At 35.7% G+C, this 17,973-nt stretch overlaps 1 protein-coding gene across 1 annotated transcript in view; it reads right to left on the bottom strand.

The window, feature by feature from the left end:
• Window positions 1-5,824: 5,824 nt before the first annotated feature.
• Window positions 5,825-17,973, bottom strand: part of LOC149205339 (sm-like protein LSM4) — a 91,755-nt gene continuing 79,606 nt past the window's right edge. Inside the window, exons 5-7 of the mRNA XM_089395010.1 lie at window positions 6,684-6,717; window positions 6,401-6,562; window positions 5,825-6,312 (exon numbers count right to left, since the gene is read on the bottom strand). Of these exons, the coding sequence (XP_089251136.1) occupies window positions 6,290-6,312; window positions 6,401-6,562; window positions 6,684-6,717 (219 nt within the window). The 3' untranslated portion in view covers window positions 5,825-6,289. The remainder of the gene's footprint in view (window positions 6,313-6,400; window positions 6,563-6,683; window positions 6,718-17,973) is intronic.

Below are 17,973 nucleotides of genomic sequence, written 5' to 3'. Positions count from 1 at the left end.
ATATAGGAGTAGTCATATTCAAACAAAAAAAAAAAAAACATACCCTATATCAACATTTCCTAAACCTATCATCACTTAATTCTCAATTTCGTATACATCAACATCACCCACATATAATTCAACATTTCACAACCAAATTAGCCATGTGGTTATTGATTCCATACTTGACTTGCCTAACAATCTTTTCAATTAAACAAACAAAACATTCTTTTGATCCATCTTATAATATTAGTCCTTGCAACAAATAAGACATTTTATGGTTCACTACATCATTTAGGACTATTTTAAATCATTTTAAATAATAAAATCCTCCCATTGCAAACAAGCCCAAAGGGGGTTGATGGTTCAATGAAAACAAGATGGTGCTATTGCACCCACCAAGGTTCAATTCCCCTAGAGTGGCATATTTTCCCCTTATTGGTTGATGTGTTTCATAAGAAGCTTTATTCAATGAAAAGACATCATGGTCGTTTAGTTTTCACATTTGGTGAATGATAAATAATGAAATATGGTGTTTCACCACTTGATAACTAGTGAATACGTCAAAGGAAGGATCCTCAAGAAGTTCCTTAATGTAACAAAAAAAAATTAATGATTATTGTCAAACTTCCTTTATACACTCAACAGAGCATTTCATTTTCAATGTCTAATAATAGCCCAACCTATATGACATGAAATTACTAGCCAATTTTGGTTTCGCATAAATTGTGATAAGGCATTTTTAGAGAATGTAGAGTGAGAGCAGAACAAAAAAAAATAACTTAGTGGGAGTTCAACATTTTCCAAATTTATTCATGTTAAAAAGTGTAACTAGGTTCGGTCTTCATAATGACATGTAATTTTGATTTTATGTAATTGATGTAAAGAAGAAAAATAAGCAAGGAATTTTATTTTTAGTGATGGCTCCCATTGTGAGCAGTTATGATTTTTCATCTAGTCATAAAAGTCAATTTGAGTTTAAGTCATGTATGAAGGACCTTTCTTGGGCATGTTACACATTTGTATGATTCATTCAATAAGTATGAAAGCCCTCCAAGACAAGCACAAGACCTCTCCTTCAATTCGGCTACAAGATGGAGTAAATAATTTACACAAAGAGACATGTTGGTTCACCCTCTTTAAGTCGGCTTATTACAGGCTCCAACGACTATAAATAAGGCAGTTTGGATTTCATTTGAAGGTAGAATTTCAAAAATAGTAATTCGGTAATGGTCTGCGATTAGAAGGACTGCGAAGAGTCAAGGATAGCAGCACTATAATCAGCGAGAAGGAAGAAAGGAAGACTGAATTGTTTGGGTTTGTCTTTGGGCTAATATCTTCACATATATGGCAGAAAACTAGGGCTTTTTCAGTACCATATCAGTCCAAGAAAGGGTCTCCAAAAAGGGTCATCTTATCAGCGCTACTTCTAGTCGAGTTCACATAGAAGAGTCCTCAAGAATAGTGAAGGAAGGAAGGCATCTCCAAGTTTGTTTTCTCTCCTCACACGTGTGGAACTTTGAAGTATGTGAAAATTCCAAACCGGAGTTGTACTGCAGCAACTATAAATTATTTCCTAATTGTTCATGTTATTTAATAATTTATTTGTTGTTTGCTACATAAAATATTGAATAATCACACTGCAATCTACACAAATAAAATTGCGGAAGAATAAAACGCTGGAAGAAATGCTAGCACACACAAATAAAGCAACACAAATATTTTTGGACAAAAGTCCCCGGAAAAAAACCCAACTTGGGAACGCTGGTGCAGTCACTCAGGGTTTTATTATTATGTAGCAATGAAATAATCTGAGTACAATCTGGATGTCGAACACTGACAATCTTTCAGAGAAACATTGGCAAAAATATGGGAATTTACCCACTCCAAGAAATCTCAGCTCTTGATTGTTTACTGAAAATCAAGTCGTCCTCCTTGCTCTGCATAGCTACTATGTCACCTTTGCACAGTGTGCTACACAATTAGCTCGGAACAACTAAAGATCAAGTCATCCTGCCTTCTGCTGACTGGGAAACTGACCCTCTGGCACTCTAGAAATACTTTTCGGCCTCTGGAACTGAAAACTAGCTTCACCCAACGAAATCAAATTGCTCACTGAAGCTTCTATGCTACCTCTGCGCAGCTTCCTGGAGAAATCTCAGTCTTTGTCTGCAATGCACTCACTGAATTCGGAAATCTTCCTCCGACTTCACTGTCTCTACCTCTCTCTCACTGCTTCAATCTCTAGCTCTCTCTCCGGCAATTGACTGCTGCTAATCTAGAAATTGATTTGCTCAGAAATTGAAGTGTTTTTTCCATCACCACATTGACCTTCTCTTATACTCCTTTGTTAGAGCACCAACAACCAAGATTAAAACATAATCGATCGCTGGGCTCATCTCTGGATCGGTCCATGTAAGTTTCTAGATGATTCTCCCCTTGACTTAATTAACACTAATTCATTAACCATATTCCATAAATTTAGACTTAGATAATATTCAAAGCATTAGTTAATAATCTAATTAAGTCATTTCTAGGCGGAATTTCCATAAACGATTTTTGGGTTTTGGATATCTCATGTATTCTAGCCTCTCCGCCAAATTTCATGGCTAAAACACATCAGATGCTACAAAAACTAACAAAGTACGGACTACAGTTCTATGGAAAGAGACCAAATTTTCAAAAGTGTGAACAGTTTAACTTGTGTTGACCAAAGGAGAAAAGAGACATCAGTTTGATTCAAGGAAGGATCTCATCAAGAAAGGCATGTGACTTGGTCTTGGAGATGCAAATAGGTCAAAGGTCTTGGTATTCGTCAATCAAAGTCTCTATAAGAAGAAGAATTTGTTCGAGTTTTCCTCTCAAGTGAGAGAGGTTTTGGCCTTCGCTGATAGCCTATATTATGTGTCTCTTGTCTCTTTATGGTTTATGCATTGGAAGTTGTTTGATGAAGAAGAACACTAATAATTTAAGAAAGAGAAGATCATAATCTAAGAAAGTAAAAAACATTCACAAGCAATTATCATAAGAAGAGAAATCACCTAATACTTGATGCCCTAGATTTTTCAACAATTTATACTATTAAAGTATTAGAAAACAACATTCTACAAGCGCCCATGTCATATATCTCATTACAACAATAACAAAAAGAAATAGTCCATACCCTACTAGGGTGTTGTAAGCCTTTTCTTGACTATAGAGGTGTACTTTGTACATGACTAAAAACTACATACAATACCTTTGTAATAAAAACCAAAGACAATGCATTAACTTCCAACGAGGATAATAAGAAATCCTAGATTATGGTCACTATATTGCCTTCGCAATCAACTTTGTGAGTTGGGTGAGTGGCTCCTTTAAGTTCATAGATTTGTTTGAACTTAGTTGGTGGAATCCCCACTTGAGGGAGACAAATAGTTACATAAATTTAGAAAGTGGTCTTCCCAATCACAATCAAGGGTTTTGTCATGTATCACTTCTAACATCATGATGCAGTACTCTAGTGCTTTGAATGGTTGTTCATGCTCATATGAACTCTGCCACTCAAAAAGCATCCACTTATTGCACTCAATAACTTGCTTCCCAAGCCATGTCACCTATAATTACTCTAACCACTTCCTTAACACATTCTACTTTCATCATCAATCAATGGAAATAAGCCACTTCCACTTTCCCCAGCAACAATTTCAAAAAAAACTAGTACTTTTGAGAAAACCTTTTCAAAACACTGGATTACAAAGAAGCTCTATTACTTTTGAGAAAACCTTTACAAAGAAGCTCTATTGTCATGAAATATCAACAGTAAAATTTTCAACTTGTGCTCCCACATCGAGAACAGAAAGCATGGCGATCAAAAAAGGGGAAAAATGTGATATGAGCAATGTTAATTCAGCGTCTAAATCCTATATCACAACTTGAACCACCCTTTCAATGTTGTCGTACCATAAAAATAATCATAATTAATAAAGATAATTAATCATATGAGCAATGCTCCTCCCAGCTCTTCCCAGCTCTTGTCTAAGATAATTTGCGGGACAAACAAGCAAATTATTTATGTACTCATTATAAACCATGACTTGTGCCAAACATCACAAAAAGACACTTGATAAGGTATAGAGACAACACTCTATTATTTTGCTAAAAAATTATTACCTAGTTAACATTACATCCCATATCCTCCACTCAAATAAAAATCATTATCCAGTTAACCTTCCACCCTAAATCATCTATTTTAGCTCCTCAAAATCTTAATGTGCATACACTCTAAACAAACCACCAAAATAGAAGTGAATTTCCAATATGTATGCAAGAATAAGCCCTAATTGTAGAAAATATAAATTTCAAATTGCCTTTAACTTGATCTAATCTTCACCAATTTTACTAAGCAACTACAACTTAAGCCCTTCTCCACTGAATTCTCTTTTCCAAGGAATTTCAAAATAAATAGCCCATGTACACAAACCATTACTCAACACTAATATGGAAATATCCACTAATTAGTTTCTGTAGCTTCCATAGCAATATTTAGATTTTTAAGAGAATGTTAAGATACCAAGAATATAACTCATAATTGACCTTTTTAACATTTCCATCGATAGGGTTGATTTCCATCCCAAGCACATGTTAAACCTACAATATTAGTTGGCCCAATAAGCTATCTTAAGATTATCCTCCTACATTTAATCATGAAAAAGGTAGAACCTAAAGTAAATCATACAAGAACAAACCATTATCCTTTTTTAACTTTTAGGTAATGGTGCTTTTATATATTTTACTTTATCATTAAGAACATATTGATTGTTTCTCAATCATACCAAAGTGTTTGAGGAATTAGCAATATTGATTGTTTCCCAGTCATACCAACTGTTTATGAGGAATTAGCATTCTTAGGTAATGGTGCTTTTATATATTTTACTTTATCATTAAGAACATATTGATTGTTTCTCAATCATACCAAAGTGTTTGAGGAATTAGCAATATTGATTGTTTCCCAGTCATACCAACTGTTTATGAGGAATCAGCATTCATACTAATTCAAGGAATATGAAACGATGAAATTTATGTCTTGTTTCATACTAGTGTGAATGTAAATATTTTCAACTATCACCACTCAAATACGATAAAGACAAGGATTTCACTAGTAACAACGGGAGTAAACCAAGCATGATCAATTGGGTCAGTTAACTATTAAGATGTGCAATAAATGTGTTCATCAAATTTGAGCTGGGAATGCATATTTCAACAAGACGAACTCCCTAAGTATCAAAAAGTGAACCATGGAAATTGTTTGGAAACTTCTTAATCAGATAAACTAGAAGCAAATAAAACTCGTGCATTTGATTCCTGCAAATCATATCTTCATTCTTGTTTACTTTTGTCACTGAATATAAGCATATCCAGAGTGCCATGGGAAGAGGGACCATGTGAAGGGATGCAATCAAAACAAATTATGAAATTCTGCTTACAAGCATATATATATAAGCAAATAATGCACTCAAATTCATTTTAAATCTCTATGAAACATCCAAAAAACTGAAATTCCTAAGAAAATTGATTTTGTTATTTATATATACACACAATTGAAAGAGATATCTGAGACTGATACATGCATAAATTTCCTTCCAGAACTACAATGATACAAAATATAGCAGAAGTCTGTAGGAAGCAATATTCAACTAATTTTCCCCGGCTAAGAAAATCTAGGATGACTTCTGAGTAGGATAGCCAAAGCTAAACTATACATTGCTGCCGTATTAGATATGAAAGCAAACAGATCATTCTAGTTCTCTAAGCTAGTTTTCCAGAAAAGCAATAACAAAATGGATAGCAAAGAGCATCATGCTAATTGAATGAAGAATCGTCAAAATAAAATTAACTCTAAACCACGACTGCCACAACCACATGCGTGTATTACAACTTACAGCCAACTTAACAACAAATAGAATCTTCAGATCAAGTTTGACATTACAAGCACAAGTCTTGCGTAAACTAGGGAAATCGCAATTTTAACATTAATACCAGCAGGATAATAACACCACCTCCCCCTGGCCCAACAACCCTTTCAGTTCTTAAACACAACACTACACTCTAAGACAACGATAGCGCATAATTTATTGATATCCAAAAATCAGCCATGTCGAACAAGGGCTGTGAGATTGATAAACAGTGCTACAAGATTTCTACAAAAGTGGAAGACCAATCCATTCAATGCAACATTGTCTGTGTCTTCAAAGCAACCTTCCAATCAGAGAATCGAGTAAAATGAATATTGCAAAAAACTGCTTCCATGCAACGATAAAATAAGCACTGTTCACGTACGACCACGGCCACCCCCTGAAAATATGAGACGAAATTCCATAAGCCAACAAATACAGATAGAGAAATAAAAATACAGGACAAACCAGGATTCATTCATTATTACCTCTTCCAATTGGTCCCCTTCCAACACCTTTACCACGACCTGCACCCCGACTTCCACCATCTTCCTGATATCCCCGGCCACCACTTCTTGGTTGTCCCCTCCCACCAGCTTCATCTCCTCTCCCTCTGCCTCTTCCCCGGCCAGTAATAGGAGGCTTCCTATCTGCAGAGGATCCAAAATAGGGACTGATATTAGTTGGATGTAAACAATAACTTCAATCTTGTTTTACACAAGCAAATAAAATCATCCATTGGATAGAATTAATGCGTTAAAGGGTAGGTACCTATACGTTTCTCCTCTTGAACTTTATCAATAACCTGACACCAAAACACATTCAAAGGAAACATAAGCCAGCTGAAGGAAGGCCCCAAAACTGTCCCCTTTTTCAAGGACTCTTAAAATATCTATCAAGAACATTGGAAAGCTTTGTCCTTCATGCTTTCCAATTAATTGACCCTTGCAAAAGACAAAAGCTATGGATGCTTTGCTAGTATTGTTAGTAAAATTTTAAAATTCCAACATCTGAATTTCTCAATGGTGGCAGAACTTAAAACATTAATTTCACTAAAAGACGAAACAATTCACCAAAGTTACGCAAACCATGGGTGCAATTGAAATCAGCAGAAGAATATGGTGCAGGTTTTGCACTCATCGCAAAACTAGGAATCAGAAAATCAAAACCCTAACCCTAATTTTTTATATAAAAACATATTTAAAACTTTAACTTTAATCGAAAATTTAAAACAAATAAATGAAATCACAAACAAGACATAACATCACCAATTCTCAAATGAATCATAACATTATCTTTTACAAATCATAGGTTCATACATGTAAGTTTCAGAATTGAAATCAAATTGAATTTAGAGGTTTTCCTAAATAAACAAAATTTAAAATTTACGACTTGAAAAATGAAACAGTGAAACATTGAAAAGATAAATCAAATTTCAAATTTTCATTTCATGAAATCCATACTTTCCAGAAAGATTGAGATTAGTCAAATGAGGCCCATATATTAATATCAAATTCAAATATCATATATTCGTAATATGTCAACATGGCAATAATAAAGAGTCAAGACTAAATTTCTTCAAAATAACAAAAACTGAGCTTATCTCGAAAGCTCCAAAACGAATAACTGGAAATAAGAAAATCTAGAGTGAGATAGAGAAATATAACAGATGTCATTGCCCTCCGCATATGGAACAGCACCAAATTTCCAGTACAGGCAGAAGATGCAATCATGCAATACATGCCCCCAACAACAGACAGGCCAAACCAAGCATGGATGTCTCATCTAAATCTCCACCACCAAAAGGATCTATAGAAGAACCTAACCAAAGAGAGATTAGGCGTATCAAGCAATCCGTAACCAAATCTGCATCTTCAGGATTCACATCGTATAGCTTGAAAGTACCCTCGCTATAATCTGGCTTCAATCGAGAGATAAGGCAGAGATTGAAGTGCATGTACACAAGATCATCTACGTTTATTTATTAAGTCTATTTCTCTTGACTGAACGGATGAACCCAACGGTTTTTCTTTGTTGTTGAAAAGCTGCAAACCTGTGAAAGAACTTAAGTGTTTGTAACTCTGGAATTTGGGCACCATAATCTCCAAACCATGCGTTAGGCATCATAATTCCCTTATCAGCAGTGCATTTACATTTCTAAATGCACCACTCACTATGTTGAATGAAGTAAATTGGTTCTTTAGCTCCACGAGCTCCATCAGATTAGAGCAAATATTTGAAACTTTTGTTCCAAAAACCATTGGCCACCTCACATCTCATCATAGTATTTTGGAAATAAGGCATAGGCTTAAGCATGCTGAGGGGTATTGTATTTGTTCCATCTACAAATGATTATGTCTTTTATGGTGCCATACACATGAGGGCCTTGCTATTCAAGAAGTTGCTGATTTCTTTCCAACATATAGTCAATTCCCTCGTAAAGATCACCCAACATAAGCACATCTGTATCACAAGTTTCAACAAATCAACCAATGGCTCCATTATGGGAACAAAAAGCTCTGCTTGAACCCACCAAGCTTTATCAAGAATGGTACTTCTAACCTAGATTGTTTTCTCACCGTTGCTCTGTTTCCATGTTTTCCACCATGGATTAACAACCATTGCGGACAAAGCCTACCTCGTGTCTACTAACCATCTGATAATTATATAATGTGATGCAAATCTAATTTCTCCAACCTTCAAAAGTCGTAGTTTAGCAAATTCCATATACATAGCTTGTGCATGTTGGTGGATAGTAATACAAATCTGAACTTTCTTACTTCTCCACATAATTTTTTCAACCATTCAACTTTGACAACAATGGATTTAAAAGCAATAGTTCACACAAGATGTCCAAAATATATATTCATTCTGCCCCTCAATAACCACCTCAGCTACTTTGCATGAAAGTGCATTATCTGTGATGACTTGCACAATATTTGAAGGGGTCACAATCTCAATTGTTTCAGAACTTTTTTCAACAATCCATTCAGCATTCTCCTCCTACCTGAAGTATCTATTGCCCTCAAAAGTATCAGCCTAAAGGAAACATTACAATAATGTTTGCGAAAGGCCTATTTGTTGCATCTATCCAACCATCGAAGATAATGAAAAGACCATTGTAACTCCAAGTAGAATAAACCAGTTCCAAAACTTTCTCCACAATCCATTTCTCTTTCCATAGAAAGATAGTGTGCACTTTCTCAAAGTTTGGCCCCTTGTAACCCCCTAGGGGCTCCATTAACTGTCCTAAGCATGTCTTGCCAATATGGAGAACCGCACCACATTGAAGGGTATTCCACATGTAAATATGGCTCTTGCAACCCTGTTGTTCTCTCCCTCCTAAGTCTTGTTACCGCTCAAACTAGTCGGGAACCTAAAGGGGATCCCTAAGGGAAAATGCTAGGTCAAGGGCAACAAATGGAGGCTTAGCCCACTGTCACCTCAACTAAGGCTCCCTTCTATTTACGGACTTTCACCGATGGGAGGAGACCTAGTATCTTATGGAGTCACCGATAAAGTTTAAGTCAATGAAATGATGTGAAGTGACCCACATAATCCCTTTTCCTGGAAGAGTTAAAAGGATAGAGCTTGCTTGCTTCCCAAGCAAGGTACAATGTCTTCTAGGGGGAGGAAAGGAGGATTTGAGGGTTAGGCTTATGGGATATGACTTATGACGGAATTTCCCAATCCCTAAATCCTTATTGTAGTTGGTATCCCAGATGGTTCTTGAAGAATTTTCTTTCAAAGGAATGGGACCAAGTGGACCCAGTCTAGGGTAGGAGAGCAAAGTATGGCAACCAAAGATTACCCCTAACCTGGACAAGGCATGGAAATGGATCAAAGAAAGAATATCCACTTAAAGGTTTGAATTGATCCAATAAGGTACTAGCCCTTGGGGATGATAGGGCAAAGTTTGGTCCTAAGGCTAGGGCTTGGCTTTTCTCACAACTCCACTGTCGGAATGGCCTCAAATTTGGAGGACGACTTGAGGAAACACCAACGCAGGAGACCCTAAGAGATCGAACTTTTTGGATGGGTAGTTTCCCAGGAAAACGATGCCCTACATGACCCAACTTGGCTAGACCTGGAGAAAGGTGAAAAAGATGTGATTTTAAGTGACCACCTCTTGGTAGATCAGTGCCTTACTCTTGGGAGAATGAGTCTACGATGAATATGAGTGAGGATCCTTGATTCTCAGTCAAGGAGGCCTCAAGACCAATTCGCTAGCCTTCTAGGTCAAGGAGAAGCAATTTTGTAGCTTTTATACTTCGATGTGCAAAGGAGATGGCTTATAAAGGTCAATTCGTTGATAGAATTACCCCTAGACGATTTCGTTCACATTACATGGCCCATACATTTAGAGATGTTATAATAGAGACAAAATTCCACAATTTTAAGCAGTAAATGCATGTAGCAATTATCCCTAGAAAAAGCGAAGATCCCAGTCCAATGTATATGACAAAGTAAAACAAGAATAACATTAAAAGCAAGTGCTTACATGTAACAGAATATATCCAACCATCCGCAATTGACAAAAGAGAATCTCCAAGATAAGATAGACCAATATCCACGCATCAAAATTCACCCATGAAGCTCCAATTCATCCTCTACAAAAAGTGCGAAATTCTTAAGGGAGAGAAAGAATCCAATCCAAAAGTGATGATGAGCAAATGAACTCATCTCACTTGTACTTATACACTAATGAAGAGTTCAAATTAGTCTCCCTGGCCTACATCAGCGCCAAAAATAAAATAATGTGCTAATAATCTAACTTTTGGTGACAAGCCCACCAAACTAGCTCATAAATGAAAGAATAAGCCTCTTGAGAGGTCAAATAATAATCTATGCATGTCCTAGGGCCAACTAAGAGGCCTAAAGAGGTCCATGGATGCCATAATGAAGAGTAGGACCCTCAAAAGTGATGGACAAGGAGTTGACCCCTTGTTCTCCAAATAATAAACATGTGGTGCTCCCAATGGGTGTGGGGGCACAATAATAACATCATGGGTCTCTAAATGAGTCGAGGATGCTTGTAGATCGTCTGTAAGGACTCTGATGATGGTGTAGGGGATGCCACATCATCCTACAAGTCTTGGGTCAGCTGCAAAGTGCATGGTACATCTCTGGGGCCGCCTGGGTAAAGGTGAACCAGGTGCATCATCCTCGTCCAATAGGGTTATCGAGATCACTTCACATCCATCTTAGTTGATCTATCCTTCATAAGTTATTCTTTATATATCAAGTCTCCTCCCATTGGTGAAAGTCTATAAAGAGTAGGAAGCTTTAGTTGTGGCGACAGTGGGCTTTAGCTTCATTGTTGCTCTTAACCTAGCAAGTGCCCCTCTAGGACCCCCTGCTAGTTTGAGCGATAACAAGTCTCGTGTCAAACATTTTGGCCAAAGTTTCAAGGCTTAGTCTCATGTGAGCTTCTTCAATGATTAACGAACTTCATTTCCCCTTTTTGAGATTGATAGTTGTTTGCAACTCCTCCTTTCTATCTCGGGTAAATCTCTTGCTCCACTTGAAATCTGTTCACATCCTTTATAGTGATTTGATCATCATCATTATCACCTTAAAGCCAAATAAATGGGTCTTAACCCTCATGTATAACCCTGTAAAAAAAAAAATTGCAATTGTTGCAATTCCACAAGCAGCGGCAATTGTTGTTCTTCTCCTTCTCTGCCATCTTAGGATATGTTTGTTGTCCCATTGTTGTACATCTTCATGATAGTCACTACCTCCTCTCCCTCCACCACTCCTCCCACCACAACCTCAATGCCAAATTGAACTAATCTACCTGAGGCCATTATCAGTGCTTACAAAAATAGTGAAATACCCGCTAGTAGATGCATGTTACACAAAAAACAAATATTCAAGTTTAGCCTTGGCCTAGATTATGAGCCTTGGGAGCATTAAGAACTAGATCTCCTTATTACTTCAAATAGATTGATCCATTTATTTTGGTTGTTGGCTTTCCATCTTTTGGAAACACATCAATTCAGTGTTGAAGATGAACCTAGAGGGGTTACAAGTCATAACTCTTGAGTACTATGTTTATAACTCTATGAGCCATGCTAGTTAGTGACTAGTGTAGTTAGCTAGGGTGGGTCACTATGTATACTTGTTAGTATGCACAACAAAGAAGAAGAAAAAACTACTTTTTGCATTGTATTTTCAATTTATCTCCTTATAGGTTTACTCAAATGTCAAGTGTAGGCACCTGTTGGATGTGGAATTGAATATGCATCCAACAAGTACCCACTCTCCATACTTTTGAAAGGACCCACACGGAAGAAAAAATTAAAAATACATGAAAACAACGTGTTTCTTCAAAAGTATGCAAAGTGTGTAATTCTTGGATGCAGAATTGAATTCTGCATCCAACAGGTGCCTACACTTAATGTTTAAGTAAACAAATAAGGAGATAACTTGAAAATACAATTACAAAAATAAGTTTTCTTCTTTCCCTTCCAAAAATATTTACTCTTGGGAATGACATCATTGTCTTGAATCTTATTGGTTCCTTTAAAGTGGATTTTCTTAATACATTGTTTTGAGGCCCATTTTTTACCTCAAAATTCCCCTAATGTTTGTTGTGTAAGGATAGACAACAAAACTAGCTTGTTGTGTAAGTGTGTGCTTACACAACAAACAAGCTTTGATGTGTATGCTAGTTTGTTTTGTATGCTTACATAGCAAACAAGTCTTCTTTATTTTGTATGCTAATCATACACAAAAACACACCCTAACTAACTACACTAGTCACTAATTAACTATTCAAGCACCACACATGACACTACATAAATGATCAATATCATTGATAGTTACCTTCCAAGTTCCAATCACTCCAAAGTGCATTGCTTCCCAAACTCTTCAGCCTTCATTGGATTGTTGTTACCCAACGAGTTCCAAACTCTTCAGCCTTCATTGGATTGTTGTTACCCCCCTTCTCAAAACACGTGGGACATATATAACCATCCATAAAAAATAAATAAAAAACAATAATAAAAAGCATAAGGAAATTGATCACAATTTAGAATTCTTTTAGCAATAACATACATACATATTAGTCATTAATCAATCATTGTCCAAGCTTAAATAGTTGGTGTTTAGTCTTTTGCTTCCATCTGCTACAACTCTTTAACATGATAAGTGTCAATGCCACCTTCATCATCTTGGCACCCTTTCCTACCTCTTGTATCATTCATGAAGGGTTTGAAATTGAAAAATGCCCCAATAATTTTAACCAAGAAGATGGGTACAAATTCAGTCATCCTGAAAGCCTACAATCCATCATCTGATACAATATACCTATCCCTTAATTATCTTTGACTTAGTTCCCTTCCTTACAAACTTTTCTCTACTAGTTAGCCTGTTTTCTTGAAATTTTCTTTAAAAAAATCCCCTAACCCTTTAACTTCTCTTCATTTTTCTTCTTCTCAATTGCTTAGGTCTTTGTTACTCTTATCCTTCCTACTTCCATCCTTCTTACTATATCTTTCTCATAACTCATTGATTTTTGTCTCTTACCAACTTGGCTTGTAACTTTAGATGCCCCTTAGATGCAAGTCCTTCAAAAATTTCCTGTGCAACCTTTCCTTCTTTATTCAATTATAATTCATTGAATATTTCTACCTTTGCTTTTAACTTAAAGATCAATTTCCTTTTTGACCCAATTCATCTTCAAATTAACCTTAGCTCACTCATCGAGATTATTTTGACCTTTCTTCCTTTTATTATAAAACTTTTACCCACTCCTTGTTCCTTTTATTTTATTTTAGCTTTATTTCTAACTTCTCCCTATTAGTTAGAGTTTAACCTTTATCTCAACAGCTATAATCTAGCACATAGATTTCATGGTTATTCATAATTTTGAGGGATAATTTAATTTCAATGCATGACGACTTCCCCTAACAATCATCTCTATTTTCACCCTTATATTCCATCACAATCACTTGTTTCGTCATTACTACAACTTAATTGTCCCTAATTATGGGTGGAGTGTCAACTCGAACCATTGGACATTTCAAAATCTTTACACATTTTAATTCCACAAATCACTAGCAAAATGACTACTAATTGTGAAAGCCTACACATTCAATATTGTTCCTCTTGATAGAGTGAATGATGATATAGTTGAACCAATTCCCATCAACAGCAACAGCACTAGCAATCAAGAATAGTAAAGTAATAACAAGCTATCAAAGCTTTGAAGCTCTATCCCACACATTATAGGCTTACAAATTGGGTTCTAATAGGCTATAGTCAAAATGTACTCCTTCACCTCCATTGCGTTTGAACTTTGAGAAGACTACCAAGTTCTAAAAATGAAATGATTTGTGGTGAAAGTATAAACTTTTCTCATCAGTAGTAGACATCTTTGCATTAGAGGCTTGGAACCCCTCTTATATCCCAAATAAAAATCAATTTAGGATTAGGTACATGAGTCACCATGTGTAGCAATGTTTTCATATGTCGCTACTTGCACTAGACAATATATCAAATTTTCCTTATGCAGAAACCCGATGCAAGATCCCTCTAATGAATGATATCTCACTTGACACAACAATAGAGCATGATGCAACTATGAAGAGCAATGGACCCAAATCAAACCTTGCATGCCTAGACTGACACCATACAAGTTATTGTGGCAAATAAGTGACTCACAAAAATACAATCTCACATAAGACGTAACATACTATATACATTGCTCAATAGAGCCTCTTCATTCTCATTACTCATGTCAAATTGCATATACAAGAGCCTTGGCAATGTCAAAGGCTTACAAGTCCTACAACGTCCTTTGTCACAGGCTTACTTCCTCTTGCACACACAAGACAAAATGTAACATACTATATAGGAGGCTCAATAGGGTCTACTCATTATCTCAAATTACCTATACCAATGCCTTGGTAATATCACAGGCTCACAAGTCCTTAAACCTCCTTTGTCATGGGCCTATTGCCTCTTGCAAAATTCATACTCTTCATGTGCTATTGTTTTTCATTGTCTAAATCCTCAAACATCCTCTCTTACCTCCATAATCCATAGCCATTGTGATGAATTTTGCTGAATTTCAATGTTTAAGTTTGAAATTCAAATAATTTAAACAAAAAAAATTGAATTTTTTGTAGTTCGACAAACTTATTCACCAAATCGAACTTGAATGAACTAATCCATTTATAAAGGTGTGCTCCATGATTAAAAACGACACTTTTGTATAAGATTAATATTTCCTTCATATTGCCCCCAGGGGTGCAATTTGATTGGCAATGCAATTTGAGTTTCGAGGTTCAAATCCCCTTATTTACTGTGTGGGCCGTGCGTGGGGGCACATATGGGTTCACCTAGAGGTTATAGTGCTAGCGGTCGGAATCGACCCCACATATCACATGAATACAAGCCCAACCGAATTGTCGATTCCTAAAAAATTCTAAAAAACTAACATTAAATTAATCACATTTATCTTCTTCCCTTCCACTATCTCATCTCTTCCACCTAAAGTCACTCAAGCCATTTTGTTTTCACCCACAATTATTGTTTTCTACACTCGGTTTATCGTCACTGAAGGAGATCATGACTCACAATCACAATCACCTTACCTATATAGTTCAAGCTCATTAACATAATTCATGACCTGAGCTCCAAAATCACAGATATAGCTTCATCTCATAGATATATCATACAAATCAAAAAACTTCACCTGGCTCTATTCACATCCTACAAAGCTACAATAGATGCTAGAAAAAAGATGTGATAGATCATAGAGGTTTCCCATTTGTGACAAGAAAATGGTACACTAATCTACTTGAATAGTTAATTCAACATTATCTCATATTTCGGGCAACACCATACCAAACAGATTTATCATAATTCCTATTTTTCACTGAGGGCATGGGATTTGATCATATATACTATATATGTTTAATGAGGACATGGAATATTTTTTTTAAAGTTAATACTTCTTTTTAATATTTTGAAAATCCTTAAGTATATCTATCGACGAACCTAATGGTGAACTTTACCCAAATTTCATTTAAAAATCAAATTTTATCTTAAGTTCATTGTCGCCACATTTAAACATGAACCCAAGCCATGTAGCATTGCCCATGGAATTTGATCATACAAATCATATATGTTTAATGAGGGCACAAAGTTGACATTTTATCATATATATCATATATGTTTAATGAGGGCACAAAGTTGACATTTGATCATATATATCATATATGATTAATCAAGGAAAGGAAAAATACAAAATTCAAATGCTCAAAAGAAATTTCGGTAATTTTCATCATCAAGCTTGTCCATGGATATATTCCAAGATTTATAAAACTTTTCATGAATTCTCATAGGCAACATTTCATGGGAACAATGTTTCCTTCATCTTGTAGGTTCCACATCTCTCTATTGAATCTATCTCAATGTTGCACGAAGCGGGGGCAAAGCAGAAACGTTTTTTGGAACCGGAGATGCAGAAGCGTCATTTTCCAAAAATCTAGGAAGCGAAGCGTCTGCGGAAGCGTCTACTATATATATATATATATATATATATATATATATATATATATATATATATGCATTTATACTCAAAACAAACATCCAAAACAGGCGGAAGCACGCTTTCGAATTTTGGAAGCGCGCTTCCGGGGACACTTATATCTATATATATATATATATATATATATATATATATATATATATATATATATATATGCATTTATACTCAAAACAAACATCCAAAACAGGCGGAAGCACGCTTTCGAATTTTGGAAGCGCGCTTCCGGGGACACTTCCTGGATCCATCCGCACGGGACGCGCTTCGGTCCTTGGAACCGGGAGGAACGCTTCCTGCAACTATGATCTATCTTCTTGCGAAATATTCCATTGCTAGCAACCAACTTGCTTTCTCATGAGGCCAACCCCATTTCCTTCTTGTGGCACTACTTTATCACCCAATGCCCTCAACCTTTGGCTTCTAATAGCCTCAATGTTACTTCATTTATACCAAATCTGATTTATTTTACTTCAACAATTTTATTAAAAGCCCAGAAAATATTTATCTCACATTTTTTGAAATTGATGATAAAACAAACACACCGGTATATTAACTCAGAAAATTATATATGTTTAATGAAGGGATGGAACATATTTCTTAAAGTTAATATTTCTTTTTAATATTTTGATCATATATATATATATATATATATATATATATGTTTAATAAGAGCACAGAATATTTTTCTTAAAGTTAATATTTTGAAAATCATTAATTATATCCATGGACGAACCCAATAGTGAACTTAACCCAAATTTTATTTAAAAATCAAACTTTTTGATGTCAAGTCCATTGTCACCAAATCTAAATGTGAACCCAACCCATGTAGCATTGCCCATTGTTGAAATTTGAGAACAGAGAATTTCTTATCATGATAATTACTTGTGATTGTTTACGTAGGTATCTTTTCAATTAATCTTTATTTCATTCATTATATCATCAAGTAATTACACAAATTCAATACATAAAAGAACAAGAGACACATGAAATTAGGCTCTAGGTCAAGGCAAAACCCCACAAGCGGGAAAACCCCATGAATTATCTTCTTATAGAATCAGATCAAAGTGAGAAATCCAAGACCTAGGACTAATACAGGAATCCAACCTCCAAGATGCCAAGTCAAGCCCTCCAAATTCATCAACTTAGTCACAGGAAATAATATCAAACTCAGTCACAATAACTTGCAACAACTTCAGTTCATATGCCACAAGAAACTCGCTCTTATCTTGGATCATCTATCACAAAAACTTGCACTTACCTCAAACCATCTTCCACAGAGAGCTTGCATCATCTTTCACGGGAAAAACTTCGCATTATTTTAGATCATCTCCCATAGAAAACACACACTTATTTTCAGATGTATAACCTCAAGAACTTGCATTTCTTCAAAAAGATGTAACCTCTGAAATTTGCATCTTTTTACGTCAAAATTCACCATAAAAAGCATTGACTTGCTTGTTATTTAGAGGAGAATGTATGCCAATATATAGTTGTTCTCAT

The sequence above is a fragment of the Pinus tabuliformis genome, chromosome 1_2 (assembly GCF_031772625.1).
Source record: "Pinus tabuliformis cultivar Carrire ecotype Pingquan chromosome 1_2, CPIR1, whole genome shotgun sequence".
Classification (NCBI taxonomy): Eukaryota; Viridiplantae; Streptophyta; class Pinopsida; order Pinales; family Pinaceae; genus Pinus; species Pinus tabuliformis.
The sequence above is the reverse complement of the archived record's forward strand: the minus strand, read 5'-3'. Positions and strand labels throughout refer to the sequence as shown.